Source organism: Electrophorus electricus, chromosome 15, assembly GCF_013358815.1.
Source record: "Electrophorus electricus isolate fEleEle1 chromosome 15, fEleEle1.pri, whole genome shotgun sequence".
Taxonomy (NCBI): Eukaryota; Metazoa; Chordata; class Actinopteri; order Gymnotiformes; family Gymnotidae; genus Electrophorus; species Electrophorus electricus.
Genome location: NC_049549.1, coordinates 6,955,520 through 6,980,227, shown reverse-complemented (window position 1 = coordinate 6,980,227; position 24,708 = coordinate 6,955,520). Strand labels below are relative to the sequence as shown.

The following is a 24,708-nucleotide window of genomic DNA, read 5'->3' as shown; positions in this document are numbered from 1 at the left end:
TAGTCTTCACATTTATGGCCAGAATATGCATATTTAAAGGCCCTGCACTGTTCTTAAAAAATCTGTGAGAAATAAATATTTCCGCAAAATGTTATATATTCCAGTTTTCTTCCAATTTTTCCCATTAAAAATAGTTCTGGAAAACACTGTAAATAAAAGGCAAAAACTCAATAACAGAATAGGGAACAGGGGAAAAGGCTACAATGAGGAACACAAACTATATAAACAGTACCTAAGAAACATGACAACCAAGGCTTAGTATAGCCAATGACCAGCAAATATGGACAGAAAACGCAGGGCAATTACACACAGACTATTGGGGGACTACAAGGAATAGATGATACAAATGAAAGCCAGGGAAACTCAAACAAGGGGCGGAACAACGTGGTAAAGCAAAACAAAGACAGGAGACTGCATAACCATGGTGACAGGGGCCAACCGTGACAAGTGGATCACACTAACATGGTTTAACTTGATGGACCTGAAGAAGCTATTAGGGGTTCCGTTCAACAGCAGAATCGGCGCAGTGTTTAAATGGAGGCTAATCAAGACTTCTGGCTAAATTATAGGCCACAACAGTTCATATTTTAAGAAGTATTTAGAGCAGTGTCATCTGTTCATTTCTTACATATTGATCATGTTTACATTAAAGCTATTAGCTAGCATTAGTGAGCTATTTTATAGCTATTTTACAACTTGAAGTTGTGTCCATGTTGGACCTGATGTCGTCATAATCTTCACCCTTGCTGTAATCCTCGTAGCCATCCTGGTAGTCTATAGGGGGCGAGTAGGACTCTGCAGAGTCCGAGCCTGGATACTTGTAGTTGTAGCCATAACAGTCCCGGTAGTCCAGCGAAGGTAGGTAGGACTCTGCAGGGTCCGACCCTTGATCACCACCATGGCCCCCCCAAAATCCTCCAGGGATGCTCTCCCTCGTTATGATGGCAGAGAGTGTGCCCACCAGGATGGAGGATTTCCCACATGGGTTGGGTTGGGGAGGCTATGAGTGGAAAAACTAGTAAAAATGTTTCCCCCATTAAAATGAATTGGAAAAGTCATGAATTATTACTATTAATAGTTACATTTTTAGTAGAAAAAAAAATTACTAGTAAAAATGTTATTTGTACATCTGAAAATGTAATTCTTGATATAACGAATTCAATTTTTACTAGTAAAAACTTTATATCAAGAATATAATTTTAGAAGTAAAAATTAAATAAAATTTTCATATGTATAAATTGAATTCATGGTATCATGAAAAACAGCTATAAAAGCTAAAACAGCTTTCCATACAATAATGAATTTCAGATATCGATTTGAAGCTCCCATATAAATAATTTGAAAATTGCATCATTCATTCTAAGCAAAATGTAATTAGAGATATCTTTCCTTGCCATTTTGCCTAGTCAAAATGTAATTAAAGATATATTGAATTAGAATTATGTCTAGGCCTGAATGAATTACAGATATCTGTAATGTAAATCTGTTCAGATTAATAAATGTTAAAACTGCTTGCCATAGGTTTGTGCCACTGAGAGAGACATTTGTGCTATCTCTTGTTATTGGCTAAAAGATGTATTTAAATGAATGATATCACCTAGCCACCCATCAACATAAAGTGGTCTTGTTTGTTTTTGTTTCCTTTATGCAGCTTTGTAACACTAAAAGACATGTTTGTGCTATTAAGTTTCAGTTTTCACCTATTACATACAGTTTTAGGCTAAGCAATAGTTTTTGTTTGTGCTGGTAATGTTTTTTGAGAAATCATTCAAAATATTTTATTAGCCAGGACATCACCCAGCCTCCATTATTGTCCAAATCGTACCAAAATACTCTTGTTCATTTGTGTTTTGATTGTGCTGGATTTTGCCATTAAAAGAAGCACTGTACTATTGTATTTCTAGATATTGCACTATGGGTTTTTATTTTTTTTTAAATAAACAACCTTAGATCCAGAGCCCAGCCATTTACTAAGGTGTCCCATATTAAGATGTATTTAAAAACACAGATTGAACATTATTTACTTATTGAACAATAACTGTGTTACTTATGTGCTCTCCAGAAGGAACACTGGAAAATCGAATTGTAATTTGTCATATCATCTGGCATGCATGACCATGTATGCAAATGATTCATACTCAGACCTCAGAATGAATGGGGTATCCAAATACACACTGAATAGCCACTTTATTAGAGACACCCATCTAGTAACACGTTGGACCTCCTTTGGTGTTCAGAACCACAGCAATTTGTCATCACAAATTCCACTATGGTGTTGAAATCTTTCTGCAGGAATCTTGGCCCATGCGGACAGGATAGCTTCTCTCAGTTGCTATAAATTAGTTGGAGGTACTGACATGCACTGAACAGCCTGTTCTACCTTGTCCCAGAGATGCTCTATAGGATTAAGATCTAGGGACTGTGAAGACCAGGGAAGCAAGCAAAACTTGCTGTCATTATACATTTTCCTGCTGTAAGTGTCCGTAAGACATAGGGTAAATAAGTGCCATGAGGGGATGAATTTGGTCAGCCACAATGCTTAGATAAGCCCTACTGTCTAAACTTCCATTCACAGGTGTCGGAGGACCCAGGGTGTACCAAGGAAACATTCCCCACACCACTAATCCACTTTTGACATCTGACAGGAAGGGATCATTTATTCATGCTGTTTGTGCCATTTCTGACCCTACCCTCTGCATGGTGCAACAGAAATCTGTATTCATCTGAGCAGGCGATGTTTTTCCACTGCTCAGGGATCCAAGTTTTGTGTTTTTTTGCTGTTTGGAGTCTTTCTTTTCTGTTTCCCTTAGACAGCAATGACACTCAAACTGGTCATCTGCTGTTATAGCCCATCTGAGTTAAGGAACGATGAGTTGTGCATTCGGACACATTAGCTGAAGCAACAGCATTGCTTGTGGCTGCACTATGCTTGAATGTGCACTGCCCATTTGTGAAAACAATTCTTGGCATCCTCTGTTTTGGTTTGTTCCTTTTTGTAGGGTTTTTTCTCTAAAAGTTTACTTTGCTATATGCTCTTAGAGAGGCTGGTTTGTTGTTCCAGCTGTCCCTGTCACTGGGAGAGGGAAAATCAGAACTGGGACAAGGGCGAAGAAAAAGAGAAAGAAAACAGAACCAAAGAAACTTGTCCTTGAAGCTTAGACATAGGACGACCTGTTTAAAAGGCTCAGAAGTGCAGACACTGGGAGACCTACTGCAGGCTGCATGGAGTATTATTCACATGTAACAACTTTCCAACAGGGAGCCCAAGGTGTAGTTTTTCTTCTTCACCACACCTGACTCAGTTCCCACAGAGCTCAAAAATTAGCTGCCAAGTTAATGACTGTGAATGTCAGCCCAGGGAAAAATCAAGGAATTGGCAGTCAACACTGTAATTTAAGCATAAGGATGTAACATCACATCCAAGAAGTTGTATCATATAAACATTTAAAACGAATGAAGCAGGAAATTCAGTGACACACAATAAATGTTGCATGATTTAGCAGCAGTAGGCTCAATACTAAGTATAAAACAGATTTTGGTTTCACTGATCTCCATAGTTATTGTGTCAGAGGAAATGGATTAAAAGAGGGCAGTGGTTTAATCTCCTGATTTAGGGAATTTCATATCAATTTCCATCGTCTTGCACTCCAGAGTGGGTGAGCTATTCCTACTGTCTGGATCCAGTATGTGCTCTTACTCATGGATGTGGGGCCACCACTGACCTACTGTTTTATAGACTCTTCCCCTGTGAGTTTCATTTGTTGCTATGGTTTCACGGCTCAGTTTTTGCTTTTTCCATGGGTGCCTGAGCAAGGTGCAGGGCAGGAGCTGAGATGTCATCCAGTGAGGTAGAGACAGGCCTTTCACACCCAACACACACACACACACACACACACACACACACACACACACACACACACACACACACACACACAGCGGCGGTAGAGATGGGCATTTCATACATAACACCAGTGCTTAAAATGGGAAAAAGGTGCCAGTATTTTCATACCTAACACACACACATACACACAAACACACACAGGTAGAGATGGGCCGTTTACATCTCTGTGCTGAGGGCTCCAGAGTCTGGAAGTGGGAACCCACTTTGCTCTGGTTCACATCAATTGTCCCAGGACTAGAGCATGTGGGCACTGCACATTTTATTCTGTTTCTGTGTACAACAGATTATTCAGATCAATTGTGCTGGAGTAGAGAACACTAAACTGTGCATTCCAGAGATATAGCAGGATATACTCTAGTCTTCCTTCCCACATTGTATGGGTAGAAGAGGTGTGTGTGTGTGTGTGTGTGTGTGTGTGTGTGTGTGTGTGTGTGTGTGTGTGTGTGTGTGTGTGTGCGTGCGAGTGAGTGAGTGAGTGAAAGAGAGAGAGAGATAGATTGTGGTACTTGATTCTAAATGGCATGACCTAATGTTTCTTCTGCTGAGCAGCTAATGGCAGGGCAGATCTGACCCCTCTTCAGTAGCACAGGCAGATGTGAATGAGCAGCATTGTTTAAAAATTGGAATGCACTCGACGCCAGCCATGGCCTCACTTTTTTCAGCTACTTTAACAGATTTCCTGGTTTTATGTGACTTTGGAACAATTACAGAAGCATTGGATTCATTGCAAAACACTCTATTCAGTTTAGGGTTTTTTTCTGCAGAGGTGCTATTTTGATATGTAAGCAGAAATCATTGTTATCTAATTTTTTGTTTGGTTAAGAGTGCTTACATTTTTTGGAAAGTATTTAGGGGCCACTGTAGTCCTCTATCGGCATCTGCTGGTGAAGACTTGTACTGTTTTGCATACATACTCTTATGCTTCTCATTGGATGTCCACTTTTAGGTTGAGTATTGTATGTTCTAAACTCATGTAAAGACATTTGATTCATCAAGTTTGCTTTATACATATGGTAAATATATTTACTGGTTATAGGTGTTTTTTTGCACAATTGGGTACTGCCTTTTAATTTGGGTAGTTGTTGCATTAATTAGTTTTACATGTACATGCCTATACACATACTTGTACTGTACTGTATGGACTAGTCCATCCCTGGTCCATGCTCTAGTTATGGTCATTGTTCTGTTCTTGGAGTATATTAATCCAAGTCTCTCGTCTCATGTAACATTTGCACATCATTGCACTTTACTGTCACTCTCTCTCATTGGTTTTATCTTGGACTATATTAATCTAGGTCTGCACATTTGAACTTTAATATATTTTGTAGTACATACCTTCTTGCTATTTTGCCCACTAGCAGTATCCATAGGGAGTTTTATCAAGCTTCAAAAGGAGCATGTGTTTGGATAGGAGATTAAATCTGCATTCTCATTCTTTTCAAACATTTAATTTTGTGCATTGATATGACACTGTGTGCAGAAAAGAAGAATAGTAGTTCTAATAACAATAATAGTAGTAATGATCATGGTGATAATGAATCAATAATCCTAATTACCTACTTATTAATTATCAGTTGCACCTGTTCCTCATTCCCTGTTCTTTGGCTAAGATGAGCAGTTTTGTTTTATTCTATAAACTACTGGCAACATTTCTTCCCAATTCCAGATAAAAATATTGTATTTTAAAGCATGTTTTTTTAATGAAAATGACTAATGGTCAAAATAACAAAACAGTTACATCTCCCTCTGTGTGTCTGTGTGTGTGTGTGTGTGCATTCGTCTGTATGGCCATGCCCTGCCTGTGTTTCATACCTGCCTGTGTATCGTTAGTGTGCATGTATATAAGGCCTGTGTTTGAATATGAGTGTTGTCAATGTTTGAACCCGGTTAGCCTGCTAGCCATGCATTTGTCTTTGTTTTGTGTCACGTTTTGCTGTGTTTGACACGACTCGTCCCCACATCGTGCTTTGCCTCCTCACGTCACAGAAACATTGACCGCTGAAGGATGCCGGGAAAAGAAGAAAAAGAAGGGGAAGACGGCACATAACCATTCCTCCCCAGCCCTTCCGGGGAAACCCTCCATACTCCTAGGCACTCTCGGTGCCCAAACAACAGGGGAGAGTGCTCCTGGGAAATTTTGGGGGGGCCCTGGCTATCGTTTAGGGGCGGACTCTACGGAGTCCTACAGGCCCCCAACGGACTATGAGAGCTGGTACAAGGAGGACCAGTATCCAGGTCCGGACTCTGCAGGGTCCCAATACCCCTACTGGGACTACCGGGAGAGCTACAGGGAGTTTGAACAGACTGAGGGCTATGGACCTGATGGACCTCTGAGTCCGATCGGAAGCTGATGTTGGTGTATTCCGATCGGACTCGGAGGTCCATCAGGTGGAGAATCCGGCCGTGGAGGAGGTCCTCCATAGGGATTCTCCCTCGGAGATGGATACCGCATTGGCGGATTCCGAGAGCGAATGACCTCTGGTTACCAAGGTACCACCCAAGGCTCTGCCCAGGAGGTGCTGCTCCGGAACAAGTAGGCTGCCGAATGGGGCTTGTAGGGAGTCGCCGACTCAGCCAATAATTTGGGGACTGGCTGGGGCTCCTGCTACCTTCCCCGGACTGTTTAATGGTTCTTTATGTAGTCCTGTTCTTGTACCTGTCTGGATCACTGCACCTATCCCTGTCTCGATTACCGTACCTATTGCTTTGTCCCCCTTTGTGTCAGTGCTTGTGCCTGTGAGTGTGTCCATTCCTTTGTCTGTTGTCGTCTTGGTCCCTGTCTCTTCTGTCCTGCTCGTGCTGGCCCGTGTCGGGTTGCTCAGTCCTCCAGCCTTGCCATTCGGCGGTTAGCCTGCTAGCCACGCATTCGTCTTTGTTTTGTTTCACAATAAACGTTTTCTTGTGTTTGACACGACTCATCCCTGCATCCTGCTTTGCCTCCTCATGTCACAAGACCACAAATAATGCAAAGAAAACAAGCTCATATTAATTTATAAACAACACGAGAAATCAATATATATGGAATAACCCTGATTTTTAATCATAGCTTTCATGCGTCTTGACATGCTTTACACCAGTCTTTCACATTGCAGGTGGGTAACTTTACACCACCCCTGGCACAGAAAATCCATGAGCTCGGCTTTTTTTGATGGCTTGTGACCATCCATCTTCCTATTGATCACATTCCAGAGGTTTTCAGTGGGGTTCAGGTCTGGAGATTGGGCTGGCCATGATAGGGTTTTGATCTGGTAGTCCCTCATCCACACTTTGATTGATCTGGCTGTGTGACATGGAGCATTGTCCTGTTGAAAAAAAACAGTCAGCAGAGTTGGGCAACATTGTCAGAGCAGAAGGAAGCAAGTTTTCTTCCAGCACAGTTTTGTAAGTGGCTTGATTCATGTGTCCTTCACAAAGACTAATTTGCCCGATTCGAGCCTTGCTGAAACACCCCCAGATCTTCACCGATCCTGCACCAAATTTCATAGTGGGTGCGAGATACTCTGTCTTGTAGGCCTCTCCAGATCTCCATCTTACCATTACACAACCAGGTGTTGGACAAAGCTGAAAATTGCACTCATCAGAGAAGATGACCTTATTCCAGTCCTTTACGGTCCAATCCCTATAGTCTTTCGCAAATTTCAGTCTGGCTCTTCTTTGCTTCTCAGTGATGAAGGGGCTTTTTCTAGCTTTGCACAACTTCAGCCCTGCCTCCAGAAGCCTGTTTCGAACCGTCCTCGCTGAGCAGTTCACCCCAGCTGCTGCATGCCGTTCTTTTTGTAGGTCACTTGACGTCATCTTACGGTTATTAAGTGACATTCGAATGAGGTGGCAATCATCACGGTCGGTAGAGAGTCGTTTGATTCAGTGCCTTGATTGAGATTTATGGTTCAGCAAGTGTAACGAAGGCTATTAGGGCCCAGAGACACAGTAATAGCAGAGCACAGCAATATCTCTGCCAGTTTGTAGCTGTTGTTGTCCCATGTGTTTGTTGCTTGACCTTGTTCTTATGAACCACAGTTTTTGAAATTTTCAAGATGGAAGCAACCTGACTCTTACTGTATGCCTCTGCCAGTAAAGCTACAATTGAACCCTTCTTTTCCTCATTGAGAACCTTTCTTTCCAACTCTTTTGGCATGCTCTGTAGCTCTATTTTGACTACACTTACTTTCTGGGTAGTCCTAGCACTGCTTTTCTGGTTCTATAACAAGAAAATAGTGATGACAGCAGCAGTGGTTTTTATACTGTTGCTCGTTAGAATAGGATTTTGTTAAGGAGATCACCTATTCAGCATCTCATTAAGTAGAATGAGGTGTGTCTGATTTAAGAGAAAATTGGAGTGGTCTCTTATTTTTTTTCTGGAGCTGTATATATACACTGCCTGGCCAAAAATAAAAAAAAGTCATACCCTCTAATATTTCATTGGACCGCCTTTAGCTTTGATTACGGAACGCAGTCGCTGTGGCATTGTTTCCGCAAGCTTCTGCAATGTCACAACATTTATTTCTGTCCAGAGTTGCATTATTTTTTCCCCAAGATCTTGTATTGATGATGGGAGATTTGGACCACTGCGCAAAGTCTTCTCCAGCACATCCCAAAGATTCTCAATGGGGTTCAGGTCTGGACTCTGTGGTGGCCAATCCATGTGTGAAAATGATGTTTCATGCTCCCTGAATCAATCTTTCACAATTTGAGCCTGATGAATCCTGGCATTGTCATCTTGGAATACGCCCGTGCCATCAGGGAAGAAAAAATCCATTGATGGAATAACCTGGTCCTTCAGTATATTCAGGTACTCAGCTGACCTCATTCTTTGGGCACATAACGTTGCTGAACCTAGACCTGACCAACTGCAGTATCCCCAGATCATAGCACTGCCCTGACAGGCATGTACGGTAGGCACTAGACAGGATGGGTGCATCACTTCAGCCGCCTCTCTTCTTACCCTGATGAACCCATCACGCTGGAACAGGGTAAATCTGGACTCATCAGACCACATGACCTTCTTCCATTGCTCCAGAGTCCAATCTTTATGCTCCCTAGCAAATTGAAGCTGTTTTTGCTGCTTAGCCTCACTGACAAGCAGTTTTCTTAAGGCTACACAGCTGTTTAGTCCCAGTCCCTTGAGTTCTCTGCATTGTGCATGTGGAAATGCTCTTACTTTCACTATTAAACAGATTTGATACAATTTGATTTCACCAAACGTTTAAGCGATTGTTGATCACGATCATTCAAGATTTTTTTCCAACCACATTCCTTCCTTGAAGATGATGTTTCCTCACTGTCCTTCCACTTTTTAATAATGTGTTGGACAGTTCTTAAGCTGATTTTAGTAGTTCCAGCAATCTCCTTAGATGTTTTCTTTGCTTGATGCATGCCAATAATTTGACCCTTCTGAAACAGATTAACATCTTTTCCACAACCAGAAGATGTGTCTTTCAACATGGTTGTTTAACAAATGAGAAGCTACTCACTGCATCAGTTAGGGTTAAATAACTTGTTGCCAGCTGAAACATAATCACCCATGCAGTAATTATGGAATTGGAGGTTCTTACCTATTTGTTTAGTTAAATCCAGGTGGTGACCTTTTTTTTGGCCAGGCAGTGTATATCACTGGAAATATCTAATCAGCCAATCACATGGTAGTCACTCAATTACATTAGTGATGTAGACATTGTCAAGACGGCCTGCTGAAATTCAAACCGAGCATGAGAATGAGGAAGAAAGGTCATTTAAGTGACTTTGAACATGGCAAGGTTGTTGTGCTAGACGGGCTGAGTATTTCAGAAACTGCTGATCTACGTGGATTTTCACACAAAACCATCTCTAAGGTTTACAGAGATTGGTTTGAAAAAGAGAAAATATCCAGTGAGCAGCAGTTATCTGGGCAAAAATGCCTTGTTGATGCCAGAGGTCAGAGGAGAATGGCCAGACTTGTTTGAGCTGAAAGGCTACAGTGGTTAACTCAAATAACCACTCGTTACAACCAAGGTATGCAACAACATGTTGAACCTTGAAGAAGATGGGCTACAGAAGCAGAATACCACACCTGGGGCCATTCCTGTCAGATAAGAACAGGCAACTGAGGCTACAATTGGGCTCACTAAGAACAGGTAACTGAGGCTACTGAGAACAGGCAACTGAGGCTACAATGGGCTCACCAAAATTGGGCAAAATGTTACCTGGTCTGATGAATCTTGATTTCTGCTGATTTCAGTCATTTTTACTCTATTTCACTCATTTGGATGGTAGGGTCAGAATTTGGCATAAACAACATGAAAGCATGGATTCATCCTGCCTTGTATCAGCAGTTCAGGCTGGAGGTGGTGGTGTAATGGTGTGGAGGATATTTTCATATCTCACTTTTGGTCCCTTAATACCAATTGAGCATGTCTGCCTGAGTATTGTTGCTGATCATATCCACCCTTTTATTACCACAGTGTACCTATCTTTTGATGGCTGCTTCCAACAGGATAATACATTGTGTCACAAAGCTCAAATCATCTCAAATATGTTTCTTGAACATGACAATGAGTTCAGTGTACTCAATGGCCTCCACAGTCACCAGATCTCAATCCAACAAAGTACCCTTGGGATGGGGTAGAACAGGAGATTTGCATCATGGATGTGCAGCTGGCAAATCTGCAGCAACTATGTGAAGCTATCATGTCAATATAGACCAAACTCTCTGAGGAATGTTTCCAGAACCTTGCTGAATCTATGCCATGAAAAAGTAAGGCAGTTTTGCAAGCAAAAGGTGGTCAACCCAGTACTAGCAAGGTGTACCTAATACAGTTGTTAGTGAGTGTATATATATGTAAACAGAGAGTGTGCAGTCTGAACTGATGGTATGTGATCTTCATTGCTCTGCGGTCAGCCTCTAATTTATTTATGAGTATAATGGAACTGATTATGGGTTGGTGGGTGTTTGTGTGTGGGGGGGGGGGGGATGAGTGAAAGTCTGTGTGTGTAAGGAAATGTGGGCGGGGGGTGAGTGAAAGTCTGTGCGTGTGTAAGGAAATAAGGCCTCTTTCATAGACATGCTTTCCAAAGTGCCTCTGTCAATCCAGGTAAAGGGTTATTGCTATGGTGATGGCATTTGGTTTCTATTTTTAAGATTCCAAATTGAAAACTGTGTCTGTTTTTCCAGCCATGTGTGCATGTGTATGCATGTGAGAATATGTGTTTATGAGAATGTGTGTGAATATGTGTCAATGTGTTATACATGTGTCTGAGAATACATGTCTAAAGTCTGCCCAGTGCCTGCTGCAGAAATAAACTGCAAATTAGAATCTTAATCTGTTGGAATCATTTTACACATGGCTCACATGGCTATAGTCCCTGCACCTGGAACTAGGGGGAGTGGAGAGAAGCGGGGCGGTTCTGTCCCAGTCCCCTCCCACAGAGAGAGAGCAATATATATATATATATATATATATATATATATATATATATATATATATATATATATGAGAGAGAGAGAGAGAGAGAGAGAGAGAGAGGGAGAGAGAGAATGCTTTAATCATTACTGTTCTCTTTTCTAAATTATATAAATTATGGAGAGGGACTGTGAGGCCTGAACACCTGTTCATATATGTCTTCCAGTAAGACACAGTAGACATAATGACTGTGCAAAGTTTTCAGAACATCACATGTCCTGCAGATGTTTTCGTTTGTGGTCGATCTCTTACATACACCCGTTGCTTCCACCTACCAAGAGGGATGAAGCATATCTTTATCACTGTACTCTAACAATTATAGCCTCTCTTTCACACACTTTTTCACACTGCCCTCACACTTCCATGTTGACACCAGGCTGTGGTATCTCTCTGATATACGCAAGCTCTGGTATTGCTGTGCTCTGCAATTACTGTGTCTCTGGGCCCTAATAGCCTTTGTACACTTGCTGAAGCATAAATCTGAATCAAGGCACAGCTTTTGACAGCTGAAATCAAACACGAGGAGTCGGGCAGTTATGCAGGCTTTTCCCCCTATTAGCTGGACCTGAGGAGTGACCTGACCTTCTGAAGGGTCTCAGTGTCCTCTTGTGTCGCCAAGGTGATTCTTGCATGTTGACATCATCAACAAGAGTGTTCAGGGTGTTGGGGGTGGGGGGGTGCTGGGAGTCGCTGCTATTGGCATTTAGAAACTACAACTGAGATGCTCTGTAAATAGATGGAATAAAAACATTATTGTTCTTGTAAACAGAACTAATTACACTGCATTCAGGCTTCTTTCAACAGGCTTTCTCCATGTTAACAAGCACTGCTGTTATTGCAGTACCACCACTCACTTTGACTGCTTACATGTGTAATGGATGTGAGGAGCAGGGCTAGATATTGGCTCCATCATTGTGTTTGTACGCAGACATTCTCCAGTCCAGCCACTCAGATATGGGTGCCTTTAAAAGTCTACAGAACCTCCTGTATGGTGACTGTGATTCACCCTTCATGGGTCACTTCACCAGATAAAAGTCAATATAATAATGAATGATAGCTGAAAGGAAGCAGTTAGCCAGATAGCCTTTTTGCTAACTGGTCCTCAGCTGTAAGGCCCGTTTAGTCACATTAGCATTAGTGGGTGGGTGTTCCTTTAAAAAATAGATGCAGTAGTCTTTTAAGAAAACAGGTGTAGTAGTTCTTTAAGAATCAGTAGATTGAATTCAAGAGAATGGGTGGAGTAGTCCTAAAAGAGATTGGGTGGAGTAGCTGTTTAGTGTAATGGATGGAGTTGTCCTTTAGTAGCCCTATAGGAGAATGCTGAGCTGGCTGATGGACTTTGGCTCAGCAGGTGAGAAGGAGACAGGTGTGTGTGTGTGTGTGTGTGTGTGTGTGTGTGTGTGTGTGTGTGTGTGTGTGTGTGTGTGTGTGTGTGTGTGTGTGTGTGTGTGTGTGTGTGTGTGTGTGTGTGTGTGTGTGTGTGAGAGAGAGAAAGGGGATGGTACGCTTGTCCATGCAGGCACATGCTCATCAATGGCTGCTGCTCCAGAAACAGGCTGCGGCACTGTTACAGCACGTCCCAGAACAGACTGGCCCATGCAGCTGGGTGGACAGGTGTGTCTCTGGGGGAGGGCAGAGGGGTATTAACTGTCCTCTGGTCATTGGGTTTCCCAGCACTCTGACGACATTGCTGCTCTCAGCGAATGCTCTCACACTCAGCAGTGACGAGCCCCTCTCCGTATCTGCCCATCTGCCTGTCTACCCCTGTCCCCTACACCCACTAACTGGTTCTTGCAACACCACACTAAAGATCTGAAGTTCTGCCTAGCTCACTCAGAGGATTTTAACTCCAAAGCCAGAAGTGTCCAGTGGCAAATAGCCATTTTTTGGCCAAAGTGAAACTTAGTGTTGATGCTGCTTACAGGTTACTTCCCAAAACCAGTCACATAAAGTTTTTAGGCCCTTACAGGTTTTCAGTGAGGAAAGACATTCAGACATTCAGAATTTACAGGAAATAATCTTATTTAAAATGATACATTTGCTCAAATCAGATTATGATCATCAGAATTCATTGTGACACTACCAATGTATTCCAGGTATTGAAATACACTTGACAGTAGTATTAGCACAAGTAAGAGTTGAAGCAAATCTTGGAGATCTCTCCAGAAGCAAGCCAGAGAAACCCCAGCAAGCTGTATGGAGGACACTTGGCAGTGCCTCTGCCCCTGTGTGGATTAGCTCGTCTCAAGTAGGGGGTCTGTACTTGCAGTGCATGTAGTTCAGCCTTTGGGCCAGTTATGTGAGTAATGAGAGCGATGGTGCAGACACATTTCAGCTGTGACCCCTAGGGGCCAACTCAAATGTGTCAGGCAAGGTGACCCTTGCAGGAGTAATATTGTTTAACAGGGAGGAGCACTTAAAGCTGGCTCCAGCGCCACTTGGCTGTTTGCCATGTTTTTTCAGGCACCAGGACCATGACGGGAGATCCAGGAATCCAGCCACAAGGATTGTGGTCTTCCTCATGCAAAGCTTGCCTGATCTTCCTGTAATAATTCATGCGCCATATGGCTTTGACCTGTATGAGAGAAGGATCAATTTCTCCCTACACAATTTGGTGTTTTCCTGACCTAGCATTTCTAATTCAGTTCAATAAGAGTGTGATTATTTGTTGATGATCAGCGAATTTTTGGTCTTATAATATCCTAACCAGTGGATCAACTAAGCTGATGAGTGTTATTAAAAGTGTCTCTGGAAAAAGAGATCTAGGATTTCAAGAGGCTTACCTAGTACATAAAAGCCATCAGTACGAATTCAGATCTGTGGTATCTATAACACCTGTGAGGAGCAGGTGAGTCTCTGTCTAGAGATCTGCTGCTAAAGTACTGTTCAAGTTCTGTATATTTGCTAGACAGCATGAAATGTTTCTTGAAAGAAAAGCTAAATATTTGGGGCATTTAAACTTGGTGGCTGGGTACTGATGTAAGGGGTGAAGCTCTGCAGGCCTGTGCATTGTTTGTCAAAAGCACTGTAATGTTATGATTGTCTTAAATGAGAGTGTTCAGTGTACTACTCAATCCAGCATTTAAAAAGTATCTCTTCAAAATGTTTTTGAAAAACCCAAACCTGCACTCCTATACCTGATTTGGATTTGGAATTAGCACATGAATGTATATGTGGTGGAGTTTCTGTGGTCCTCTTTGCTCTGGTTGATAGCATTAGCAAGAGTCATAGACTTCCCCAGCCCTGCCCAGCCTGGAATCTTGATGTGTTTGATATTCGTCTAACAGCTGCCAGGGTCGGGAACTGTGGGCTAACTATGTACAGCTGAAATGTCAGGAGGCCTCCTGTACACAGAGTTATTTATAAGACTGAAAGGGATGGGGAGAAGAGCAGTAGGCTACTGGCAGGAGGACATCTCAGCTATGCAAAAGCATTATTATCTACTGTGTCCCAGCATGAAGACCTCTGCGGTCTTCGCTGGCAACATTTTTAATGCATGTTGTCAGTTCCCTCCTTTATTATGATAAATTAATTAATTATGCTAACATTTAGTTACAGAACATTTATTGGATGGCTTTTGGTTTGATTGGTAATTTATGGATGTAGTCACTAGATGTCACTATATACATGCTAGTTGTTGTGTTTTTATATCTGCGAAGCTGGAGCAGTGACATTAGCAAATATGAGCTACAGGAAAACTTAAACACATATGTTAAGTGTGCAAGATGTGTGTCTTTTAGGCCTCATATTCATGACTGAACGGAGATTTAAAAAAGCATGATGCTTGCTACAATAGCAGTACCTGAGAGACAGTTCTGATTTAATAGAAGTCTCACCTCTTTGTGGTGATCTGGCCAATCAGGACCCTTTGGCCAATGATGTGGCTGTTGTTGCAAGGCTTTATTAGCAAATAACTCCATGAAGGCCATTCGGCATTCTCCCCTTCATACTCATCAGCCCCACAGGTCTCTCATTCCTTTTGTGTGTGGGTCTGAACCATGTGGTCCTTGAAGCAGCCTTTTATTGGTTCCATAGTGAGGGCTGTGTATGATATCAAAGTGAGACCCAGAGGAGATGGTCCACTGTTGGTATTGATGTTTTTGCACCATCGGCAGACGTGCCAGAAAAACGTTTAAACTCCCTCCCCCTTCCCAAAATGTTCTTAGTGCACTCACTGAAGCTGGATCTCAGCATCTGAGCTATTACCGTCTCTCGCTCTCTCTCTCTCTCTCTCTCTCTCTGCCTCTGTGCTCTTTCTCACCCCCCACATTTCTGTCTTTTTCTCTCTCTTTCTCTGTCTGTATGCTGTGCACATAAACAAAGTTATGATCGACAGCAGTTTGCACTTAATCTGTACTCCTGTCAGCTAACTTTAGCTCCTCTTGCCATGGAGAGGAGGGGGCTTCCTTTCCCATAATGCACCTTTGCTGATCCACGCACACAGGCACAAACAGACATCTGACACAGCTGACACCCTTTCCCCCCTACACCCGCTCACCTCCCACCCCCACTTCTGTGCTCAACCCTCTGCTTGTGAGGACGGGGCAGGCGGAGATCGGGGACTTGTCTCGGAGGCAGACCCCTGCGAGGGTCATGTTTCGCAGAACTGGAAGCCACTGGCTTTGGACTAGTCGACGTGCAAGTTGTATTTTGTGTTTGCGAAAGGCAGGCAGCAGCCTGAAGGCCTGAGTGCTGCCATGCTTCTGAGCTCCAGCTGCACTGCTTGCAGTCACCTCTCCACGCACCCAGACCCAGCCACCGGGAGCCCCTGGACCGGAGTCCACCAGGACAGAACACTGCCAGAATTTTGAGGGGGTGTGTGGCTGTGTGCGCGCGTGTGTGTGTGTGTTGCGTGTAGTGGAAGAGAGCGAAGGAGAGGGACTAAGAAATAGAGAAGCAAAAAGGTGGGAGAAAAGTGGGAGGCATTGGCCTGAGACGTTGATCTACAACGTCTTGATCAGAAGTCACCGAGGACATTGGAGTAATTTGACCAATCATTTTGGGCTTCGGTTCAACTCTCTGGATATCGCAACCATGATGATAAAAGAGGCCTCGCTCAGGGAAGATCCTGACCTACGGGGGGAACTGGCCTTTTTGGCCAGGGGCTGCGACTTTGTCCTGCCATCGCGTTTCAAGAAGAGGCTCAAATCTTTTCAGCAAGCTCAGGTCAGTAGGCAGGGGCCCTCAACCAGTTCCGTAAAGACCGCTAAAGATAGCTCATACATGCCAGGCAAGACAAACTATTCACAGGCACATACCAACAGGGTTATACATAGTCCCACTGGGATTGGGTGGTATCAAAGAACTTCAGAAATACAGTGTCCAAATGGATGCCGCATACAGAAAGGAGGGGGGTGTAAACCCCCCCCCCCGACTAACAGCTGTTGTGTTCAATACATACTGTACACAGGATCTGTGTGTTCCCAGTATGAATGTGCACCAAATTCAGGTGCAGAGTAGATGTTCATGTCTAGTCAGACCTTTTTGGTCTTTTGAGTGCTGTTGTGAAGTTTCTAGATGAGATTTCACAATAAGGCTCCTGGGCCTTGTTTCACACTGAGAATAAACACTGTAGAGCATTTGATCTGTGCACCAACCTGTCTCTGGAATTTACCCTACCAGTCATTTAACCTTCAGTTTGTGTTGGGTCCCTTGAGACCATTGCATGGTGAGGCAGGACACAGCTGTCAGTGGCCTGAAGTGTCTGGTGTGTAAATTAGAGTGTATGCATACCATACTTTAAGACCAAAACAGCACACTGTACTACACTGTTCATTAACTGTCAAAGGCTCTCTACTGTCAAACCTTGCTGCTTTATTTGATAAGCTCACAAGGTTGTTGGCACAGTCACTTTAAAAGTCTTTCATCTCCTATAACTACATTAAACGGCTACAGTATTCTAACCTAGGAACAATGTAAGTAGTTTTTAAGCAATATTTGGAAGCTCATTGATATTTATGTCTGTGACAGGGTAAATTCATTTAATCGAACTTCAATCAAATGAGATTAAGTGTCAGGAATGTGGTGGGTTCTGATGGATCCTTCCATGAGTTTTTTTTTTTTTTTTTTTTTTTTTTTTTTTTTTTTACAATTTGTTCCCAAGATGAGAAGAAACGTCATGGAAGTTCCCACTCTTGTGTTTAGAATGCCAAGGGAAAACATTTCTACATGCTTCCTATAGAATTATTTAGAGCAGATTCTTCTTACACATGACAGAGAAAAGGTTGGAACTTTCAGGAGTGTGTGGTGATTTACTAGCAAATAGTAGTACTAAACATACATATGAAACGATATACAAAATAATTAAATCTATCCTTATCAGGTGAGACGCAATCTTGTTATCTGGAATTATTAAGGGATGCATGGAGGCATACAGGTGGGTGACCTGTCTCAGGAACAGCTTGTTATCTCTCGAAGAAAGCTGATGCTGTGGTAGTGCAGAATATCCACTGGTCTGGGATCTGTTGAAGTTACAGCAGAATGGGGTGGTAATCAATGCCTATAAGCCAGTACAGCCTGTGGCAGAGTTCCTGCATGTGTTGACAGGCTTGGACAAGGTGAGAAAAAGGCACTGTGTGCTGATGGTTAATGAGAGGATTTTGTTTCTTGTAGCAGTTGAATTATTATATGTTATGCTGGAAGGCATCATCTATCTTAAAACAGCTTCTCCACTCCATCAACTTTCACCATTTTAACAATAAGAATTTGTTATAATGATTTATAATGAACTTGTTTTCAAGAGGATATTTAATTTCTCTGGCCAAATTGATTTTTGTTGTGTTTTATATGACTTTATGAAAAAATCAGAACATATAGAACAATCACAAACTCAGGAATGCAAGTTTTTGGTCTAAAGACAAGCTTAAGTAATCATACTTAAAGCATATTTTTGATCAATCTTTCTCTTTTTCTCTCCCTCTCTCTATTTAGATCCAACCAGAGAAGAAACCGGGAGCTCCTCCTCCAGCTATAGCCCCTCTCCCTGAACCAGCTCCACCCTCTCCTCCCCCCCCACCTGCAAAAGTGGTAGAACCCCCCCCTCCTCCCTCCATAAACATTCCACGCTTCTACTTCCCCAGAGGCCTTCCAAACTGCACTGCCAACTATGACGAGGCCCTTGCCAAAATCGAAAGAGCTTTCACCGAGTTTGAGGAAGAGAAAGCTGACATTTACGAGATGGGGAAGATTGCAAAGGTGCCCAAGAAGTCAATTACAGTGTTTTGTCAGAAGCATGATATGCAGCGATATACAGCGATATCAAGCTAGAGGCTCCTGATGAGAACCATGTTTTCATAATACTGATGTGTTCTTGAATGTAATTACACCATAGTTTCATCACAGCACAATGTATATGAATAAGGCAACATATATCAACAGCATGCAAACCTGAGTCTTAAGATAGATGGCCACATACTTCAAAGTCGTACCTAATAGGCAGTCATATATTTTATTGCAGTTGTAAGTTGCAGTCCACCATTCCTAGCACCACTATTGTACTCTGAAATCAGCTGGCTGGCTGCACCAGAGTTATAATTATACCCCATGTATATTGTCTCAACCCTTCCTAGCAAACACTTGGAGATACAACATAAGCAGATATGGATCTATACAATTATACAGAAAATATTCAGATATTGCCTGCTCTTTTTTGAACATTAAATAAAGAGGCCACTGGAAAAAAAGAACAGTTGTAAAGTGACAAGTATAACCAGTCATTGAACAGATCATAGTTAAATGATTTAAAAGAATTTAGTATCCTACAGCTATAGTCAAACCAATAAACTGGCAACTCAGTGTATAGTTATCCTTTAATCCAGTGTTTTTTTTAATATCCTTTTTACTTCACAAAAACGCATTAGGAGTGAGTTTTTGTCCTCCTTAACAGCTGCCACTGAAAGGGAACCAGAGAGAAACTATTTCTAAACATTTTAACATTTATCATGATCCGAGTCAAAGGTCACAGACAAGACTTGCACTGTGACCAACAAATGGGAATGTTTGATTATCACCAATGATTCTTAGCCACCAACAAATCTCAGGAGTGTTAGTCATGGACCCAGTTTGTCTTGTCTGTGGTATAGTCTGCGCTGGTCTGTGTTGATCTGAGCTGACTGTTTAAAGCTGACTCGTCATGACTTTAGGGATCTTGTCTACAGCTCTAGTCAAAGTGAAAGGTGTTTTTATGCTTTAGAATATGTATTCTGGTAGCATGCATGGTTCTACCTACACATGACAAATGCCGTCATGATAAATAAAGTTGCTTTTACATGCTTGATAAATAATAGCAGTGTGACAGATTTTTCTTTTTTTGTTCAGGCCTGTGGGTGTCCACTGTACTGGAAGGCCCCCATGTTTAACTGTGCAGGAGGAGAGAGGACAGGTTTTGTCTCAGTCCACTCCTTTATTGCCAACTGGAGGAAGTAAGTGAGCCAACAAGGTCTAGTTAAAAACAAACAAAAAAACACAATGACATAACCCACCCCTTCAACCCCTACCCCTAACCTTAAACATACTGTACACATATCCTAGTGCTCTACTTACCCCAAACCTTAAACATACCCTATACATATCCTAATAATCTACCTACCCTACCCTTAAACATACTCTACACATATCCTAATAATCTACCTACCCTAACCTTGAACATACTCTACACATATCCTAGTACTGTACCGAATACTAACCTTAAACATACTATACACATATCCTAGTACTGTACCTACCCCTAGCCTTAACCAGACATATTCTGAACAACACATCTGCACAAGCTCTGCATGTAGACAGGAGGTTCTCAGTCCCTGAGTCATCAGACCCTCTTTGAGTTTGTTTTCGCCCTATGCTAGCCACTTCTCAGCAGGTGAACAACATCATTTTTCCTGTTTCAAAGAAGCTCAGGAGAGATGCAAGCTTGGAGAAAGTTCTTTGTGATCCTGAAACACTGTGTTGTAGAATCTGTGATGAAGACTTCACAAGATTCATCATGGCAACCCGCTGTTTAGAGTGGATCTGTAGTTAATGTGTGCTCTCTGGCCTCTCCACAGGTTGTTACACAGCTGCTATGATGATGCATCCAAATTTGTTTACTTGCTGGCCAAGCCAGGCTGTAATTATCTGGAACAAGAAGATTTCATCCCTCTGTTACAGGTTGGCTTTCCACCGCAGAGAAAAGAAAGCTTCTGTGTGTTCACCACTGGGGTATAAGTGTGCTTGCGTTTAACTTTTTGTTTGTTTTTATTTCTTACAATGTCTTTTTAGGACATCGTGGACACTCACCCAGGGCTGACGTTTTTAAAGGACGCCCCTGAATTCCATTCCCGCTATATCACAACCGTATGTGTCTTTATTAAGACTATGATGACATTACACTGGCAGACATCTGTCACAATTATAGCAGCAGCCATTTTGTAGTCACTGCACAGTAAATGGTGACCTGTCCTTCAAGCTGTTTTGTTAGCAACTTTTTCTACACATGTATGAAAAAAAAACTTAGCTGCCCAGAGGTTGATATATAGATGAAGCTCAAAGCAGAAGTTGCTTGAAAGTGCAGTTATTTATAAGCATTGATCAGGTATTCTGGTGTTGAGCTCTGAGGTAAACTCAGCAAGATGAATATGGTAAACTGAGTCCATCTATTAGAGCTGAGTTAGTCAAGCTCACATACTCATCTTACTTGAGTAAGACATGACCCACTATGCGTCTGTCTGTCTGTGGACAGCTGGATGGGGTGTGGTGGAGAAGTAGCTTTGGTCAAGCCTGACATCACGGAAAGATGCCACCGTCAGTTCTACATAGCCATATTTAGCCCCTTCCTGTGCTATCCATTGCTCCCAGGAGCACAAAACTACCAGGAAGTGGTCTTTGGTCCTCTCTGAAACTACTAAGAATCCGCCCTTGGCCTTCCCTGAAATTACCCGGGCACTGTCTCTAGTTCAGCCCATAACTTGAGCACATACTGTCACTGAAGCTTTGCTTTTTTAGAAGGCTGACTCCTCTCACATAATCACAAGTTGTGCAGACCTCCTTTGAGACTGGAGATATATGTGACTTATTTACACTGCGCCTTTATACCTTCTGGCTACTGAGATCAACAATTTTTTTGTTCTCTTATTTTTATTTTATTTTTTATTATTTTATTTAACCAAGAGACAAAGAGACATTCTGGCACAGCAAAGACCCTTTACCAATTCTGATGGCTTTTCTAATCATTTAAGAATCAAAATATAACCACTGTAGTACCTTAATGCTTAGTCTTGATGAGCCAAATTTATAAAACCTACCACTAGATTTACCATGACATTAACAGCAAATTAACAGCCGCAGTAACACATTTCCTCATTCATAAATATGGATTGCCGACATATTTTCCCATTTATGTGATATATGGTGCTACCACATTTTGTCCTCGTTAGCATATGATGTTAGTGATTCATAATACAGTACTCCACAAAAATACCACCTAAACCTGTCCAGTGGTATATGTAAAGTGGGCTATTTTTTTTATTTCATGTGGATTTGAATGATCTTTTCTCTAACACCTATGCAAGTCATCCACAAAATTTTGCAAAACTCAATTTCGATTTTATTTTGATCTGTTTTGACTAAGCATAATGGCAAATATTGCAACTGCAATAGAAGGATTACAAGAAGAGGAATAAGTAAGATCTCAGAATACCACAAACCTTTGCCATAAGAAATACAAATGAAACTATAAACAGATATAGACAGAGAAGTGATACAATTTTGCTGTTTAGAAGAAGTACTGATGTAATCATCTCAGTGCAACCATGGGGTTCGCATCAGTTTTCAGCATACCTCTGGTCTCTTGACTAAGCTTAGTCAGTCATGTGTTTCCTTGTGTGAGTCTTTAATATGTATGGCCTCATTTACATGTCAAGTTTGATTGGCTTTCACCTAAGGCACAGGTTAATTTACCACAACAATTGACACCTGTGTGCCAATTATTGCCATGGTAACTTTATGAATATGAATTTAATACTCTCACGTACATTTTGCATGCCGTAACGTGGTTACTGCCATGTTTAATGAATCTGGCCTATTGTGTTTAATATTCCTTTTTGACTCCTTACTATATGCACTGTCACTCTTTGCCCTGTTGCTTTGTTGATATAGGTGATTCAGCGCATATTTTACACAGTCAATCGGTCCTGGACAGGCAGGATCACCATGACTGAGCTCAGGAGAAGCAACTTCCTACAGGTACAAGATGTATATCACTAAAATGTAGTACAAATGTCTCAACATAGTTCTTAAATCAACATTGTTTTAAAGGAGTCAAATCCTGAAGGAATGGATTCGTTTTAGATTTATTCTGTTCTTTGTGCATCGAGATGCTGACAAATCCTGAAAAGGGAAATGTAGATATGTGAATAATACATTATACCTGATCATAACTAGAATTGAAGTTTTTCGAAATGCCTGAAGTTGTCAAATAATCTGATTTTGTGTCAATGAACACCAGAAATCAGAAAGTATACATTCAGCATTTCAGCAGTACTCTCTCAGCATATCAAAACACAGAGAATGGAAGAAAACCCAACTGACTCATTTGAAGAAATTTAAATTGCTAATGTTGCTAATAATGATACCTTTTACTAATTCAGGATGAAAACTATCAGTTTTTCATTAGCAAAATGCAAAATGTGAAATATTTGGATGAAGAATTCCTTTATGCCCCATAGCTTTACTTGAAAACAGCACTCTCTTTTGCCAGACTCTTGCCCTGCTGGAAGAGGAGGATGATATCAATCAGATCACAGACTACTTTTCTTATGAACACTTTTACGTTATCTACTGTAAGTTCTGGGAGCTGGACACTGACCATGACCTCTTCATTGACCCCAAGGATCTGGCTAGGTACAACGACCATGGTAAGTGGAGTGAACAGCTACAATCAGGTTGAAATGTGAATATAACAAAGTCAGAACTGAGTTTTTCTGAGAGTGAGAGTAAGTGAATTTCTGATGAGAGTTCTGATGTAAATGTCTTAAATGCATTTTTTTTCTGAGATTGAGTTTTTGATTAAAGTTTTTTAGAAAGTGAGTTTTTGATGAGGTTTTTTTTTTTCTTAGAGTGAGTTTCAGATAAGAGTTTTTCAGAGAATGAGTTTCTGATGAATTTTTCATAGAGTGAGTCTGATGGGTTTTTCAGAAAGTGAGCTTCTGATTGTTTTTTTTTTTTTTTTTTTAACTCAGATTGACTTTGTTGTGAAGTTTTCTGAGAATTAATTTCAGTAGAATCAGTTTTTGAATGTTTTTCAGATTTTTTTCTTAGAATGAGATTCTAAGTGTTATTTTTCAGGGAGTGAGTTTCTGATGGGTTTTTTTCTGAGACTGAGTTCCTGATTAGAGCAGGTTCTGAGAGCAGGTTCCTTATGAGACTGTTTCTGGGAGTGAGTTTCTGAGATGTTTTTTTCCTTCCTGCAGCATCATCTAGCAGGATCATTGAGCGGCTGTTCTCAGGGGCTGTGACCCGGTAAGACAGAGGGGAAATAAAGTCCTTTGTAATGTCTGTGGGGTTGTACTGGACAGAGCTAAATTCCTCTCTTATGTTTCAGGGGAAACTCTGTGCAAAGAGAAGGCAGAATGAGCTATGCTGAGTTTGTGTGGTTCCTCATCTCAGAAGAAGACAAGAAGAATCCTACCAGGTAGCGCCACTGTTACTATATCAGCCATTTATGGGGGGTGGGGCTTTCCTTTTACCAGAACACTTTGCTCAAGGTGATGGTCCTTGCAACACTGCAACAAACTCTGCGAATAGCAGTGTGGGCATGATAATTTGGATGTTAATCTGGCAAGTGAGTCAGTACCTGCTAAGACTACACAAGTGGCTTAGCTCTTAAGCACTTAAGCATAAAGGTGGCTAAGGATGCTCAACTTGCTTGTGTTGGGAGCCGTGCTCCTGAAAAGTTTTTTAATAGGGATTTTTTAAATTTAAAACAATTCCACTTATGATTCAGAATGAACTTTATAGAGAGATGTGATGAACTTGAATTAGCTTGCCATAAAATGTCTATGATGTGTGTGTTAGTGTGGAGTACTGGTTTCGCTGTATGGATCTGGATGGGGATGGCGTACTCTCCATGTATGAGCTTGAGTACTTCTATGAGGAGCAGTGTGAGCGAATGGAGGGCATGGGAATTGAACCACTGCCCTTTCAAGATCTACTTTGCCAGATGCTGGACCTCGTCAAACCAGAGTACCAAGGTGAGAAAGGCTGGGCATCTTCTACCAAGTCCGTCTCAACACCACCTAATCAGATAAAAGTAAACTGACACAGATCATCCTCATGAAAACTATAGTATGGAATCTAAAAAAAAGAATGGAAAGTGTAAAACACATTCACACCATTCCC

At 41.7% G+C, this 24,708-nt stretch overlaps 1 protein-coding gene across 4 annotated transcripts in view; it reads left to right on the top strand.

The window, feature by feature from the left end:
- The window catches only part of ppp2r3a (protein phosphatase 2, regulatory subunit B'', alpha), an 84,822-nt gene that overhangs the window by 56,107 nt on the left and 4,007 nt on the right, over positions 1–24,708 (top strand). For 3 of the 4 annotated variants that reach the window (XM_027008600.2, XM_027008602.2, XM_027008601.2), the window contains 9 exons: positions 18,268–18,531; positions 19,654–19,757; positions 20,379–20,481; positions 20,593–20,667; positions 22,468–22,554; positions 23,069–23,225; positions 23,781–23,829; positions 23,912–24,001; positions 24,385–24,560. In XM_027008600.2, the coding sequence (XP_026864401.2) occupies positions 18,268–18,531; positions 19,654–19,757; positions 20,379–20,481; positions 20,593–20,667; positions 22,468–22,554; positions 23,069–23,225; positions 23,781–23,829; positions 23,912–24,001; positions 24,385–24,560 (1,105 nt within the window). Of the gene's footprint in view, positions 1–15,861; positions 16,504–18,267; positions 18,532–19,653; positions 19,758–20,378; positions 20,482–20,592; positions 20,668–22,467; positions 22,555–23,068; positions 23,226–23,780; positions 23,830–23,911; positions 24,002–24,384; positions 24,561–24,708 lie in introns of those variants that run through there. The other variant, XM_027008603.2, reaches the window with a different exon arrangement.